Source organism: Phacochoerus africanus, chromosome 1 (genome assembly GCF_016906955.1).
Source record: "Phacochoerus africanus isolate WHEZ1 chromosome 1, ROS_Pafr_v1, whole genome shotgun sequence".
Taxonomy (NCBI): domain Eukaryota; kingdom Metazoa; phylum Chordata; class Mammalia; order Artiodactyla; family Suidae; genus Phacochoerus; species Phacochoerus africanus.
This window is the reverse complement of record NC_062544.1, coordinates 94289781-94304282: the sequence shown is the minus strand read 5'-3', so window position 1 is coordinate 94304282 and position 14502 is coordinate 94289781. Positions and strand designations below refer to the sequence as shown.

At 37.9% G+C, this 14502-nt stretch overlaps 1 protein-coding gene across 3 annotated transcripts in view; it reads left to right on the top strand.

The window, feature by feature from the left end:
- Positions 1 to 14502, top strand: part of NEK10 (NIMA related kinase 10) — a 179817-nt gene that overhangs the window by 93527 nt on the left and 71788 nt on the right. For all 3 annotated transcript variants that reach the window (XM_047769255.1, XM_047769253.1, XM_047769248.1), the window contains exons 20-23: positions 285 to 330; positions 3224 to 3345; positions 3907 to 4009; positions 12114 to 12189. In XM_047769255.1, the coding sequence (XP_047625211.1) occupies positions 285 to 330; positions 3224 to 3345; positions 3907 to 4009; positions 12114 to 12189 (347 nt within the window). The remainder of the gene's footprint in view (positions 1 to 284; positions 331 to 3223; positions 3346 to 3906; positions 4010 to 12113; positions 12190 to 14502) is intronic.

Genomic DNA, 14502 nt, shown 5'->3' with positions numbered 1-14502 from the left:
GAATCATCCTCTCTTTTAATTAAATTAGGTGATAAAGCAGATAAATTTTTAATTCTATTTGGTAAAGCTATATGGGAAATTGCTATTTTCAGACTAGCTTTGTAAGTAGCAAATAAAAAGAATCATAAAAAAATTAGGTTTTATCTTGAAATGCTTAGTTTAATAAGTAAACATAAATGTGATAATTTCTTTGTTGTTTTCACATATGATGTTCAACTAAATTGTCTGTGAAATCAAGTTTGTATTTTGAAGTAATATATTGTTTGTGGTTTATTTTCTTTTAGCTTTATCATCCCAATATTGTACGCTATTACAAAACATTTCTGGAAAGTAAGTATAAGTTTTCATGATATTTGTAATAAAGGAAATGAATCTATGTTACTTACATATTTCTATTTTAGAATGTTACAAAATAAGCTTAATCAACTATTTTATTTACTTTTTTTGTCATTTATATGACAGCGGATGACATTGTGCATCATTTGCTCAATCAGTGAAACACTAATAATCAATGGTCAAAAGGTAAAGCCAAAGTAATAATTATTGCTGTTTTCTTATACAAAAAGCCCTTAATGGGATCAGGAGAAAAGAAAACTAAAGGATGACGGCTTCTTCAAGAAAAAATGAAAAGTTGTTTTTACTGAATCAGATGACACTTTCTATCCTCCACATAAGAGCTAGGTTTATGAGATTTCTTTTTCTTAAAGTTCAGGTAATTGCCACCAGGTGGCAGTGGAACCCTGACTGAATCCGTGGGCAGGCTCTTTCTGATAGAGTGATGGAAAAATGGAATCAAAATGTTGAGATAAAAATCAAACTCGGTCACTTGTTTAAAAAAATCGGACTTTGTACTGAAGTAATACACATATGTATTATACCTGATGTGCTTCACTGTGAAATTTCAAAATAAATTTCCATTTGAAGGTGCTTCCTTACTTGCCTCTTTGTTAATGCCATTGTTTTTTAAAAATTTATTTTGCTTTTTAGGCCCGCATCCATGGCATATGGAGGTTCCCAGGCTAGGGGTCCAATCAGAGCTACAGCTGCTGGCCTACACCACAGCATGGCTACATCGGATCTGAGCCATGTCTGCGACCTACACCACAGCTCACGGCAATACCAGATCCTTAACCCACTGAGTGAGGCCAGGGACCAAACCTGCACCCTCATGGATACTTGTTGGATTCATTTCTGCTGTGCCACGACAGGAACTCCTAAAATTTTTTAATTTTTAAAAATTATAGTTGATTTACAATGTTGTGTCAATTTCTTTTTTTAATCTTAATTTTTTAATTAAAGTACAGTTGATGTACAGTGTTGTATCCACTTCTGTGTTATTGTTATGCAAACCTGTTGTGTGCTTTGCCCTGTTATGATTCTACCCATCTGCCTTACCCTGGTTGACTCAGAGGACCTCAGTGCTGAAACTATCCAGTAAATCCTGCCCCCTTGGCCATTTGTACTTGATATTAGAATAATTTCCTTGTGCATATCCTATCATAAAGAGATCAGATTGGCCTCTGACTTGGACTGGAGTGACATAGCTTGTCCTAATTTAAAAACAAAATAACCCTTTTAATAACCTGACTTCTTCCAAAAAGAATTAGAAGTGGCTCAAAAATACGTAAACTATGATAGAATAGACTAGGAAATCATGATAAAAGGAAATAAAAGGTGAGAAAAATCAAGCTGGATGTAAGGTTAGTAATACAGTAAATATTTCTTAGGATTATTAAAAATTGTAAACAATATGAATGTCAGTCTTTAGGAGAATGATCAGATAAATTATGACACATCTGTTTTGCGGAATACTCTGTAACCAGCTGAAAAAATGGCATGGATCTGTGTGTACTAACTGACTTATGAGAATGTTGACTGAAAAAAGTGTATGTTGTAGAATATGTGTAGTATGGCTTAACTTTTGTAAATATTGTATACATAATTTTATATACATCTAGAACATTATAAAAGATACATATCACCTAACATTTTTTCTTTTTTCCTTTTTACAGCCATACCTGCAGACTATGTAAGTTCCTGGGCCAGTGGTTGAGGTGGAGCTGCAACTGCAGTCTACACCATAGTCACAGCAACACCTCATATGAACCACATCTGTGACCTACACCACAGCTTATGGCAACAGCAGATCCTTAACCCACTGAGTGAGGGCAGGGATCAAACCCACATCTTCACAGAGACAGCATCAGGACCTTAACCCGCTGAGCCACAATAGGAACTTCTCATGTACCATTGTTTCATATTGATTTTGGAGGAGAAAATAGAATTTACTTCTGTTTGTTGGCATCCAAAGCAGAGACAGACCCAGTCAGTTATGAGGTTCCCAGAATCCATAAGCTGAAATCTGGAGCACAGCTTTCTCAGCTCCTGAGGGGGCAACACAGAAATTTCCATCATAAGTGGTGTTTCTAACAGTGTCAGTGCTAAGCCATGGTGTGATTTCATTGTAAAATACTGTAAGGTAAATCTAGGTGACTAAAGAACAGTGGAGTTTAAAATCCAACTTTCTGAATGTCTGGATGGATTTAAGGGTACGTTTTAGACCCCTTAGAGGAGAGGTAGCTATACCTGTTCCTCAGGGACACCTCCATGACTTGGGATCATTTACTGGCTCTCTTTGGCGCCTTTCAACCCTTGTATATCCTGGTATACATACAAAATGCTTTTTTTTTTTTTTTTTGGTCTTTTTGCTATTTCTTGGGCCGCTCCTGCAGCATATGGAGGTTCCCAGGCTAGGGGTCGAATCGGAGCTGTAGCTGCTGGCCTACACCAGAGCCACAGCAATGCAGGATCTGAGCCATGTCTGCGACCTATACCACAGCTCACGGCAACGCCGGATCCTTAACCCACCGAGCAAGGGCGGGGACCGAACCCGCCACCTCATGGCTCCTAGTCGGATTCGTTAACCACTGCGCCACGACGGGAACTCCTACAAAATGCTATTACTTGCCAGCATAAACTTATGCTGGGAGGTTGCCTATAAGCTGAAAGAGATTTTTGCTGGGCTCCAGTTGTTGCCTGCTCCAGAACTGACAGGATTCACAGCTCTAACTCTTTAGTGCTGTGCCCTAAACAACACCCATTGGAAAGCTTGGGTTCTAAGTCGTAAGTTTTTTCACAATGTCTATATTGAATTTATTTATTTATGTATTTATTTCTATATTGAATTTAAATTTATGCTACCTTTTGCTTTTTATTTATGTAGATGATAGGTTGTATATAGTTATGGAGCTTATAGAAGGGGCCCCTCTTGGAGAGCATTTCAGTTCTTTGAAGGAAAAACAACATCATTTCGCTGAAGAGAGACTATGGAAAATATTTATACAGGTATCTTTTATCTTTTTAAAAAACGTTTTATTGAAGTATAGGTAATTTACAAGGTTGTGACAATTTCTGCTGTACAACAAAGTGACCCAATCATTCATATACACATATCCATTCTCTCAGATTCTTTTCCCACATAGATGATCACAGAATACTGGGCCGAGTTCCCTGTGCTGGACAGCAGGCCCTTTTAGCCAGTCATTCCATTTACCTCAGTGTGCATATGTTAATCCCAAACCCCTAGTCCATCCCTCCCACCCCCTCCACTTTTCTCCTTTGGTAACCATAAGTTTTTCAAAGTCTGTGAATCTGTTTCTATTTTGCAAATAAGTTCATTTGTATCCTTTTTTAAAGACTCCATGTATAGGTGGTATTGTATGATGTTTGTCTTTCACTGTCTGACTAACCTCTCTTAGTGTGACAGTTTCAAGGTCTTAGTTAACCTTTTCTATGACACAGGAAAGTTCTGAGCTGATGTCCTAGAGCCATGTGTAGTGGACGTTATTAACTATGTATCTGTGTATATTGGGGAAATAACGTTGTTTTGTTATTTGCTGTTTGAAGCTGTGCCTAGCTCTTCGATACTTACACAAGGAGAAGAGGATTGTCCACAGAGACCTGACGCCAAACAACATTATGCTGGGGGATAAGGACAGAGTGACAGTTAGTAAGTAGAAGAATCTGAAAATTTTCAATATTCTAGGGCAGAGTTATCCCATAGAACTTTCTGCACTGCTAGGCATGTTCCCATTCCACACCGATGGGCATTTGTCCAGCATGGCAGCCACTAGCCGCATGTTACTGAGGATATGAATTTTTAATTCTGTTAAATTTTAGTTAACTTAAATATCCCTCTGTGACTAGTGACTGCTGTATTGGACAGTGTCTAGTGTAGCTCTTGATGACTGAGTTATATTTTGCTTGTTAATTTGTTCTTTAATAAGAATAAATTACTCTTAGGTTGCTTGAGCATTTTATTCCCAAGTCAATGGTTTCTGGGTTTTTCCTTTCTGTAGAACACTACTTCATCCACTACCTAAGCACATTTTTGTGTTACAAATATAATCTGTGACATATGGGTGACAAAGGTACATGTCAAGAGCTACAAAAAAAATCTAGCCATTTGTATACTAGGTTGTATACAACATTTTCACTTTTTACTACAGTATTTTCAACCATAGCAGGTAAGCCTAATGTTATATACAGTTTTACAAATACGAAAGTTATTTTTTTTCCCCAGAGTTGTCTAATTCTCTGTCATAACTTAAAAGTAACTTTTTGGCTTAGCTTTATGTTCTTTTTACATTATTTTTATTTTTATTTTTTTGTAATGATTTTTATTTTTTCTCTTAGAGTTGGTTTACAGTGTTCTGTCAATTTTCTACAATATAGCAAAGTGACTCAGTAACACACACACACACATATATATATATATATATATATATATACATTCTTTTTCTCACATTATCCTGCATCATGCTCCGTCACAAGTGACTAGATATAGTTCCCAGTGCTATACAGCAGGATCTCATTGCTTATCCATTCTAAATGCAATAGTCTGCATCTATTAATCCCAGATTCCTGGGAATCTGATTCCTCCCGAAGGCAATTCCAAATGTGCATATTTACCATAACCACATCCTCAGTAACAAGGATTAGATTTCCTGTCCGGATTTTTGTTAGTAGAACATACTGTATTAGTTGAAAAGTAAAAAAAAAAATCCTGAAACAGAAACTCTATAGAGAACCTTCAGTGCAAAGGCAGCTTTCTCCTGCCTCCTTCACTCATGACCACTTAAGTTACTCTCATGGACTATTAATGGTTCACCAACTACAAGTAGCAAGATGTCTAAATCAGTGGTCTGCAAGTATATGTGATCACAACATTCCACCAGGAAATTTTTTTGATAATACACTGCCAAAATATGTATGTTTATTTATAAATTCTATATACCTCTCACTGTACAATTATTCTATATTACATAAAATCTACAGAAATAATATGTAAAGGGGTGCATTAAAAATAAAAATAGAGGCTTTGGAGTTCCCATCATGGCTCAACGTTATGAACCTGATAGTATCCATTAGGACTCGAGTTCGATTCCTGATTTCCTTCAGTGGATTAAGGACCAGCTGTTTCTGCCAGCTGTGATGTAGGTTGCAGACACAGCTTGGATCCCATGTTGCTGTGACTGTGGTGTAGACTGGCAGTTGCAGCTCTGATTTGACCCCTAGCCTGGGAACTTCCATATGCTGCAGGTGTGCTCCCCCCCAAAAAAAAGAAGCAAAAAATAAACTAAAATAAAAGAGTTTTTGATATTTTTTCTGCCCCCCAGTGGATTGCTTTTGGTACCCTGCTTGGGGGACCCCTGCCCTCAATTTTATTGATGTGAAGACATTTAACAGCATTTTAAAGCTCAGTCTCTTAATTTTAGAAGAATCTGATTCCTCCTGAAGGCAATTCCAAATGTACATATTTACCATAACCACATCCTCAGTAACAAGGATTAGATTTCCTGTCCAGATTTTTGTTAGTAGAACATACTATATTAGCTTGAAAAATAAAAAAAATCCTGAAACAGAAACTCTATAGACAAGCTTCAATGCAAAACTACTTCAAAATATTTTAAGCCAGTGCTTTGAATAAAATAAGAACAAATAATTGTGACTGTTCATCTTGATACACATTGCTTAGTCATTTGAAGTTAATTATAATTTTGTTTATTATAAGCTTTTTGCTTTTTAAAAATAAATTATACTTGTGTCTTTCTAAGAATTTTTATTATTTATATAATCTAGATATCTCAATTTATAAGTTAATAAGGATTATTTTAAATTGTTTGAATTTCATAGCAAACAGTGTATATGCTTTTAAATACTATTAAACAGATCTGTTTACTAGTTTAATATCTGTTTTATCCTTCTTATATGATTATTCAGGCCATATTTTCTGAGTATTAGCCAACCCCTCATTACATTTTCTTAGATTAGCTGCAGTCATTTCCTTTGGTTATATTTAAATACATTGAGATTAACCTTTTATTGTAGTAGCCTGATTTATTTTATTTCTAAACTATTTTAAGTAATTTTTGGATATATTTTCTTTAACTTATGGTACTACACATCAAAATGGTTTGCAAAATAAAATAATGCTAAAAATCTTATAAAGAAAAATCTACCCCTTTGCAACCCCCAGTTCCATTTCCTGAAAACAACCACTTTCACTTCTTTTTAGCTTTTTTGTCTGGTATTTGGTTTTCTACTGTGATAGTGGAGGATTCAATTTTCTTATTTTCTCTTCTTCCCCACCTATCATCCTGCAATAGGAGTTCCCGTGGTGGCTCAGTGGTTAATGAATCTGATTAGGAACCATGAGGTTGTGGGTTCAATCCCTGGCCTCACTCAATGGGTTAAGGACCTGGCATTGTCACAAACTCTGGTATAGGTCACAGAAGCGGCTCAGATGTGGCATTGCTGTGGCTCTGGTGTAGGCTGGCAGCTGTAGCTCCAATTCGACCTCTAGCCTGGGAACTTCCATATGCTGTGGGTGTGGCCCCCCCAAAAAAATCCTGCAATACTTTTAGCACAATTTGGTGTTGTCAATATTCAGTATTTATGTTATTACTACTGTGTAATTATTGTTCAGTGTTGATTACCTTTCCTTCCTAATAGACCTTTTTGTTTTTCTTGGAGTTCAGTTATTAAATTGCCTTTCTTTTGCTTATTTTCCTCATTTTCTGTGTACCTTTTATTTCTTCCCAAATCTTCCAAAAGCCCTCTCTGTGCTATTTTTTTTTTTTTTGGTCTTTTTGCCTTTTCTAGGGTCGCTTCCACAGCATATGGAGGTTCCCAGGCTAGGGGTCTAATCTGAGCTGTAGCCACCAACCTACGCCAGAGCCACAGCAACACCGGATCCTAGCCGCATCTGCAATCTACACCACAGCTCATGGCAATGCAGGATCCTTAACCCACTGAGCAAGGCCAGGGATCGAACCCGCAACCTCATGTTTCCAAGTCGGATTCGTTAACCACTGCGCCACGACGGGAACTCCTCTGTACTATTTTTTTTAATGATTTTTGTTTTTTTCCATTATAGCTGGTTTACAGTGTTCTGTCAATTTTCTACTGTATAGCAAGGTGACCCAGTCACACACACATGGTATACATTCTTTTTCTCACATTATCCTTCATCATGCTTCATCATAAGTGACTAGATATAGTTCCCAGTGCCTCTCTGTGCTAACTCCACGTGGTCCAACATGACAGTTACTCTCAGTTTGGTTTTCCTGGATACTCATTATAGCTGTTTGCTGTAATGTAGACAAAGTTTGACTTTAGGTCTGATGCACAGCTATTGTCCTGGAACTTTCATGCTCCTTTTCTGACCGGAGTCTCTATTTCTTACTTCCTTTCTCTTTTTCTTTCTTTTTCAACTCCTCTATTTTGCCAAAGTGTATCTTCTGGTACTTTCCTAAGAAATAGCACCTTAGAAATGATCATTTTTACTTCAAAAATTTTTATTTGGAGGTATAAGTGACATATAGCATTATATCAGTTTTGGGCGTACAACATAATGATTTGCTATTTGTATACATCATGAAATGATTATCACAATGTCTAGTTAACATTCATCACCTTATATAGTTAAAACAATTTCTTCTTTTGTGTTGAAAACTTTTAAGATCTACTCTCGTAGGAACTTACAGATTATGCAGTACAGTATTATTAACTTTAGTCACCATACTGTATATTACATCTCCATGACTTATTTATTTTATAACTAAAAGTTTGTACCTTTTGACCTCATCACCTGTTTCTCCTACCCGCTACCCTTTGCCCTGGCAACCACCAGTCTGTTCTCTATATGTATGAGCTTGATTTTTGTTTTGTCTGTTTTTTGCAGTCCACATTATAAGTGAGATTATGTGGCATGTCTTTCTCTGTCTGCCTTATTTCACTCAGTATAATGACCCCGAGGTCCATTCATGTTATTGCAAGTGACAATATCTTATTCTTTGTTATGGCTGATTCATATATGTTTGTATGTATGTGTATATAGCTCACATTGTCTTTATTCATTCATCTAAGATGGGCTCTTAGGCTGCTTCCGTATCTTGACTACTTTAAGTAATGCTGCACTGAACATAGGGGTATATATATCTTTTCAAATTGGTGGGGTTGTTTTTCTTCAAATAAATACCCAAAAGTCGAATTGCTAGACCATATGGTAGTTCTATTTTTTAATATTTTGAGGAACATCCGTATCATTTTCCACAGTGGCTGTACCAATTTACATTCCTGCCAATAGTGCACAAGGGTTCCCTCACCAATACTTTTTTTTTAAAATTTATTTATTTATTTATTTTTACAAAATAAAATACGTATATTTAAACACAGTTACATTCACACAGATTATTATATCATGGGTCTTAAGAAACAGATTAAGTGACTCCCTCTGGAAAAGTGGAATGGAAAATATGCTGAGACAAATAGGAAATTTATTCTATACTTTATCCCATTTTGTATGGCTTTCATCTTTAGTATTATCTATTACATTTCAATTTTTCTTTAAAAATTAGCATTATATTAAAATTGTGTATATTGTGCAACTTAAATTTATAAAGAAGGAAGCCTTATATACCATTAAATATTTTATATAGCATCATAAAAAGAATAATTTAACTGGTAAGAATAACAAAAATAATACACCCTCTGAAAATAAGTAAAATATAAAATGCATAAATTGGTGAAAAAACTGTGTAACTATATAAATATGTCCTCACAATTTGTTACATCTTATTGGTTCTTCAATAAAGGCATTACACCATTCTAGGTGATGTGATAAACAAGACAGTATACACCTCACATTGTACCATGGAGAGAAATGGTTATTAATAATACAATTGTAGAACTATATTATTTAATTGTACAGTTGCATTATTTAATTCTAATTATGATAAATTTTTTGATGGAGAGGAAATCAGAATAAGATCTAAGGAGACTTCAGCATTCCAAGAATGATGTCAAATGACCCCCTTCATGGTGGATTATGCACTTATTTACTATGAGATATATTTCTTCTCCAGAGATTCCTTGTTAGTGTATCAATTGTAGATTTTTAGTTTGCAGTCATTCTGAAGTTTTGATGTAAGAGCCTATATGTATATGAGATTGTTTTAAGTTGTTGTCCTCTTAATTGCAAGTTCATCTCCAGTGTCCTGCGTTTGTACCCACCTCTTCTCACGATTTCTGACTTTGGTGGTATAATTGTGCATGGATGATTTCGTATCTTTACTGTATATATACCTTTACTGGTGAGCCTTGTCGTCTGTGGGATTTTTGTTTCCTGTTGCTGTCTTTCCTTTTCCGCCTAGGGAAGTTCCTTCAGTATTTGTTGTAAGGCTGGTTTAGTGTTGCTGAATTCTCTCAGCTTTTGCTTATGTGTGAAGGTTTTGCTTTCTCCTCCAAATCTGAATGAGAGTGAGAGCCTTGCTGGGTAAAGTCATCTTGGTTGGAGGTTTTTCCCTTTCATCACGTTGAGTATATCATGCCACTTCCTTCTGGCCTGCAGAGTTTCTGTTGAAAAATCTGCCGATAACCTTATCGGGGTTCCCTTGTATGTTACTTGGTTCTTTTCCCTACGTGCTTTCAAGATGTTCTCTTTGGCTTGAATTTTGGTCAGCTTGATTAATATGTGTCTCGGTGTATTCCTCCTTGGGTTTATTTTGTATGGTACTCATTGTGCTTCCTGGATTTGAGTGAGTGGTTCCTTTCCCATGTGAGGGAAGCTTTGGCTATTATCTCTTGGAATATTTTTTCTGTCCCCTTCTCTCTCTCTTCTCCTTCTGGCACCCCTATAATACGGATGTTGGTGCGTTTCACGTTGTCCCAGAGTTCCCTGAGACTCTCTTCATTTGTTTTCAATCTTTTTTCTCTTTTCTGTTCTGCATCCGTCATTTCCACTAGTCTGTCCTCCAGCTCGCTTATTTGTTCCTCTGCCTCCTGTATTCTGCTGTTTGCTGCTTCTAGCGAATTTTGTATTTCAGTTATTGTAGTTTGCATCTCTTCTTGTTTAAGTTTTGTATCTTGTATCTCTTTGGTCATTGTTTCCTGTAAGTTATCCATCTTTGCCTCCAGTTTATTTCCAATGTCTTGCATCATCTTCAGCATCAACAGTGTGAAGTCTTTTTCCTGGAGGCTGCGAATCTCCTCATGGCTTAGCTGTTTTTCTGGGGTTTTCCCTTTCCCCCTCATCTGAGTTAGAGTTCCCTGTCTTTTCATTTGTACAGGTTTTTGGTGTGGTGACCTTTTTACAGATAAAAGGGTTGTAGCCTCTCTTACTTCTGCCCCCCTTGTGGCTGAGGTCAGTATGGGGGCTTGCTGAAGGCTTCCTGATGGGAGGGGCTGATGCCTGCCCCCTGGTGGGAGGAGCCGATTCTAATCCCTCTGTTGGGTGGGGCTTAGTCTCTGGATGGGATTAGAGGCAGCTGTGTGCCTGAGGGGTCTTTAGGTAGCCTGTTTACAGATGTTTACAGAGGGGCAGCAGGGCTGTTGTCCCACCTGGGTTGTTGTTTGCCCTGGGGCTTCTCAGGCTGGCTGAAGGGTGGGGCCAGATTTTCCCCAAATGGCCACCTCCAGAGAAAGGCAGCTGCTGAATATTCCCAAGAGCTTTGCCTTCAATGTCCCTCCCTCACAACAAGCCACATTCACCCCTGTTTTCCCAGGATGTCCTCCAAGCACTGCAGTCAGGTTTGACCTAGGTTCCTGTGGAGACCTCACTCTGCCCTGGGACCCAGTGCACGTGAAAGTCCATGTGCGCCTTTTAAGAATGAGGTCTCTGTTTTCCCCAGTCCCGTGGAGCTCCTGTGCACAAGCCCCACTGGCCTTCAATGCCAGATGCTCCAGGGGCTCTTTCTCCTGGTGCCAGATCCCCACAGGTGAGGGTTTGATGTGGGGCTCAGAACTCTCACTCCTGTAGGTGAGTCTCTCTCTGTGAACCAGTTAGTTTTCAGTCTGTGGAGCTTCCCACCTGAGAGGTATGGGGTTGTTTATATAACGAAATTGCCCCTCCTCCCTCTTGATGTGGCCTCCTCTTTTTCTTCTGGAGTAGGATGTCTTTTTTAAGGTTTCTGGTCCATTTGGGTGGAGATTGCTCAGCTTTCAGTTGTGAATTTTGTTGTTTTTAGGAGAGAAGTTGAGATCCAGTCCTTCTATTCTGCTGTCTTAATCCTCTCTCCTGTTTGTTTGTTTTTAGGGCCACATCCAGGGCACATGGAAGTTCTCAGGCTAGGGGTCAAATTGGAGCTGTAGCCATCAGCCTACACCACAGCAATATCAACACAGGATCTGAGCTGTGTCTGTGACGTACAGCCTAGCTCAAAGCAATGCCGGATCCCTAACCCACTGAGCAAGGCCAGGGATAGAAGTGGAAATCTCATGGTTACTAGTCAGATTTGTTCCTGTTGCACCATAACAGGAACTCCCATTTTTTTTTTTTTATGCTTTTTTTGATGATGGCCATTCTAACAGGTGTGAGGTGTTATATCTCACTGTGGTTTTGATTTGCACTTCCATTTGCACTTCCTTGATGATTAGTAATATTGAATATATTTTTATGTACCTATTGGCCATCATATGTCTTCTTTGGGAAAATGTCTATTCAGATCTTTTGCCTATTTTTCACTTGGACTTTTTTTTTTAAGAATGTTAAAAGCTAAGGAACAATGCTACTTCTGGGAAAATATAACATTGCTTTGTGTTTTGAATTGTAGCTGACTTTGGCCTGGCAAAGCAAAAACAAGAAAGCAGTAAACTCACATCTGTTGTAGGAACAATTCTGTATTCCTGGTAAGGATAATTATTTTATTACTCTCAAACATCCTTCGTAACTGGGCTCTTATTTCCTTTGTTGGCTTGCAAAGGAAAAACATTTACATATTTAATATGTTTTCAATTACCCATGTAATACACATGTATAGAATGGTACATCATTATGTGTTTAAAATAACAAATTATCTTTCTTTTAAGGTAACTCTGCCCCTCATCGGGACTAATTTTATTACTTGTAATTGAAATGATCTTCCGCACATAGTAGGTGCGCAAAAGTTGTTGAATGAATCTGTGTGTGAACCAGTAGGCTTGCTACAGGATGTGATACATGGAACATTTTATTGCATCTCTTGGGTGTATAACTCTTTTACTCTATTTCCATATTCATTCAAGATTGAGGAAAGGACTTTTATGTACTAATACCTGTCCCAGCATCTGTCAAATAACAGGAGTTGAATAAATTTTATTATGTGAATGCAAAAGTGATGAATATATACTTAGACGTATGTGTACAAAGTTGGTTGGTTCTTGGGTTAATGAGTGCTACCTTACATAGTTAAAAAAATTTTGATGAATGAAGGCTTTTTTTTAGCATGCTTTGAGGTTCCTTTGCAATTCACTAATTATTAGGAAGTACGAATCGTCCTTTGCTGATTACATATCATTTGTCTGAATCTGTCGAAATCAGCATACAGATAAGGTAGTCAGTAGACATAGCCAATTTCAGGGAAATATTCTGAAATCTCATTTGTGGAACTCAAGCCACAGCATATTAGCTCAAACACAAAACCTGAAGCCCATGGGCAAAGCCTGGAGCTGACATTCATGACAGGCTGGCTCTCTTCTAATAAAAAAGTAGCCTGCCCCAACAAGCTCTCCTTTTCCTGGTAAAGGGATGGCTTACTCAAGCAGACCCTTGTGAGGAATGAGGAGAGATTCAGATCCCTGGCTAATCAGTTAAACCACACTGCCCTTTCTCCTACTCTGGCTGTAAAAAGAAGCAGCTAACTTCCATTGGGGTCAGCTCTCCCTGACCACCAGGAAGCTATCCTGCTGTGTTAGTATCGTTTCTCATCTCAATAAACTCAACTCTCTTCTCACTTGGCTCACTTGGCTCTGTGTGTGAAATTCCTTTCCACCTGTGTTAGGTCCACAACATCATTCATCAGGTCAAGCAATTGAGACACTTTTTTTTTTTTTTTTTTTTTTTTTAAATCTAGTCTGTTGTGCAATGGAATTCCGGGAATAGGATTGCAAAGGATTCTTCTCCAAGGAAGTGGAAATTGGAAACATCACCCCTATTTTGCAAAGTGCTTTCATACAAAAATGTTCAAAATAGTGTTTTGAGGGGTGGATTTTCATTTATTTTGCTAGAAATTCTTTACATCTATGTTTTTGAAAGTAGCTTCATGAGAAGATGCAGAAATTGGTAGCCAGGATAAAATCATACCTTGAAAACTGAAAGTTTATCTGTGTACTTAGTCTCTTACAAGTTTCTCTGGTTTCTTTTTTTTTTTTCTCTTTTTTTTTCACTTTTTTTTTTTTTTAAAGGTCACACCTGTGGCACATGGAGGTTCCCAAGGTGGGGGTCAAATCTGCACTACAGAGGCCAGCCTACACCACAGCCACAGCAACTCGGGATCCAAGCCGCATCTGAGACCTACACCACAGCTCATGGTAATGCCATATCCTTAACCCACTGATCGAGGCAAGGGACCAAACCTGTGTCCTCATGGATACCAGTCAGATTTGTAGCCCATGAGCTACAACGGAAACTCCCTCTTACAAGTTTTGTACTGTTGACTGAAAAATTAAATTGAGAATTATGTTTTATTTGGTGGGTAAAACTGAGGACTTAAGCCTGAGAGGCAGCCTCTCAGATCACTCTGAGGGACAGCTCCAAAGAGGTAAGCGAGGAGTCAGGACATACAAGAGTTTTTGCAACAATGACCTGGTAGTCAGAATATCAAAAGATTACTGTTAATTAAGGAAAGCCAGACATTTCGAATTAATGAATTTAGCACTTTTCTTGCTATGGGCAGATGCAAGAATTTGGGCTCATTGAAATCGTTCCTCTTATAGACCCCTTAACTGCCTAGGGCCAGTATCCCTCAGGGTTCAAGGTCAGGTTGGATGCAGTGGCTGATGGCTTGACAGCCTCAGCATCCTTTGTTTACTGGTATGGCAGGCAACATTTTATTTTTATATTATTTTAATTTTTTTTTGCTTTTTAGGGCCTCACCTGCGACATATGGAAGTTCTCAGGCTAGGGCTCAAATCAGAGCTACAGCTGCCGCCTTGCCCCACAGTCACAGCAATGTGGGATCCGAG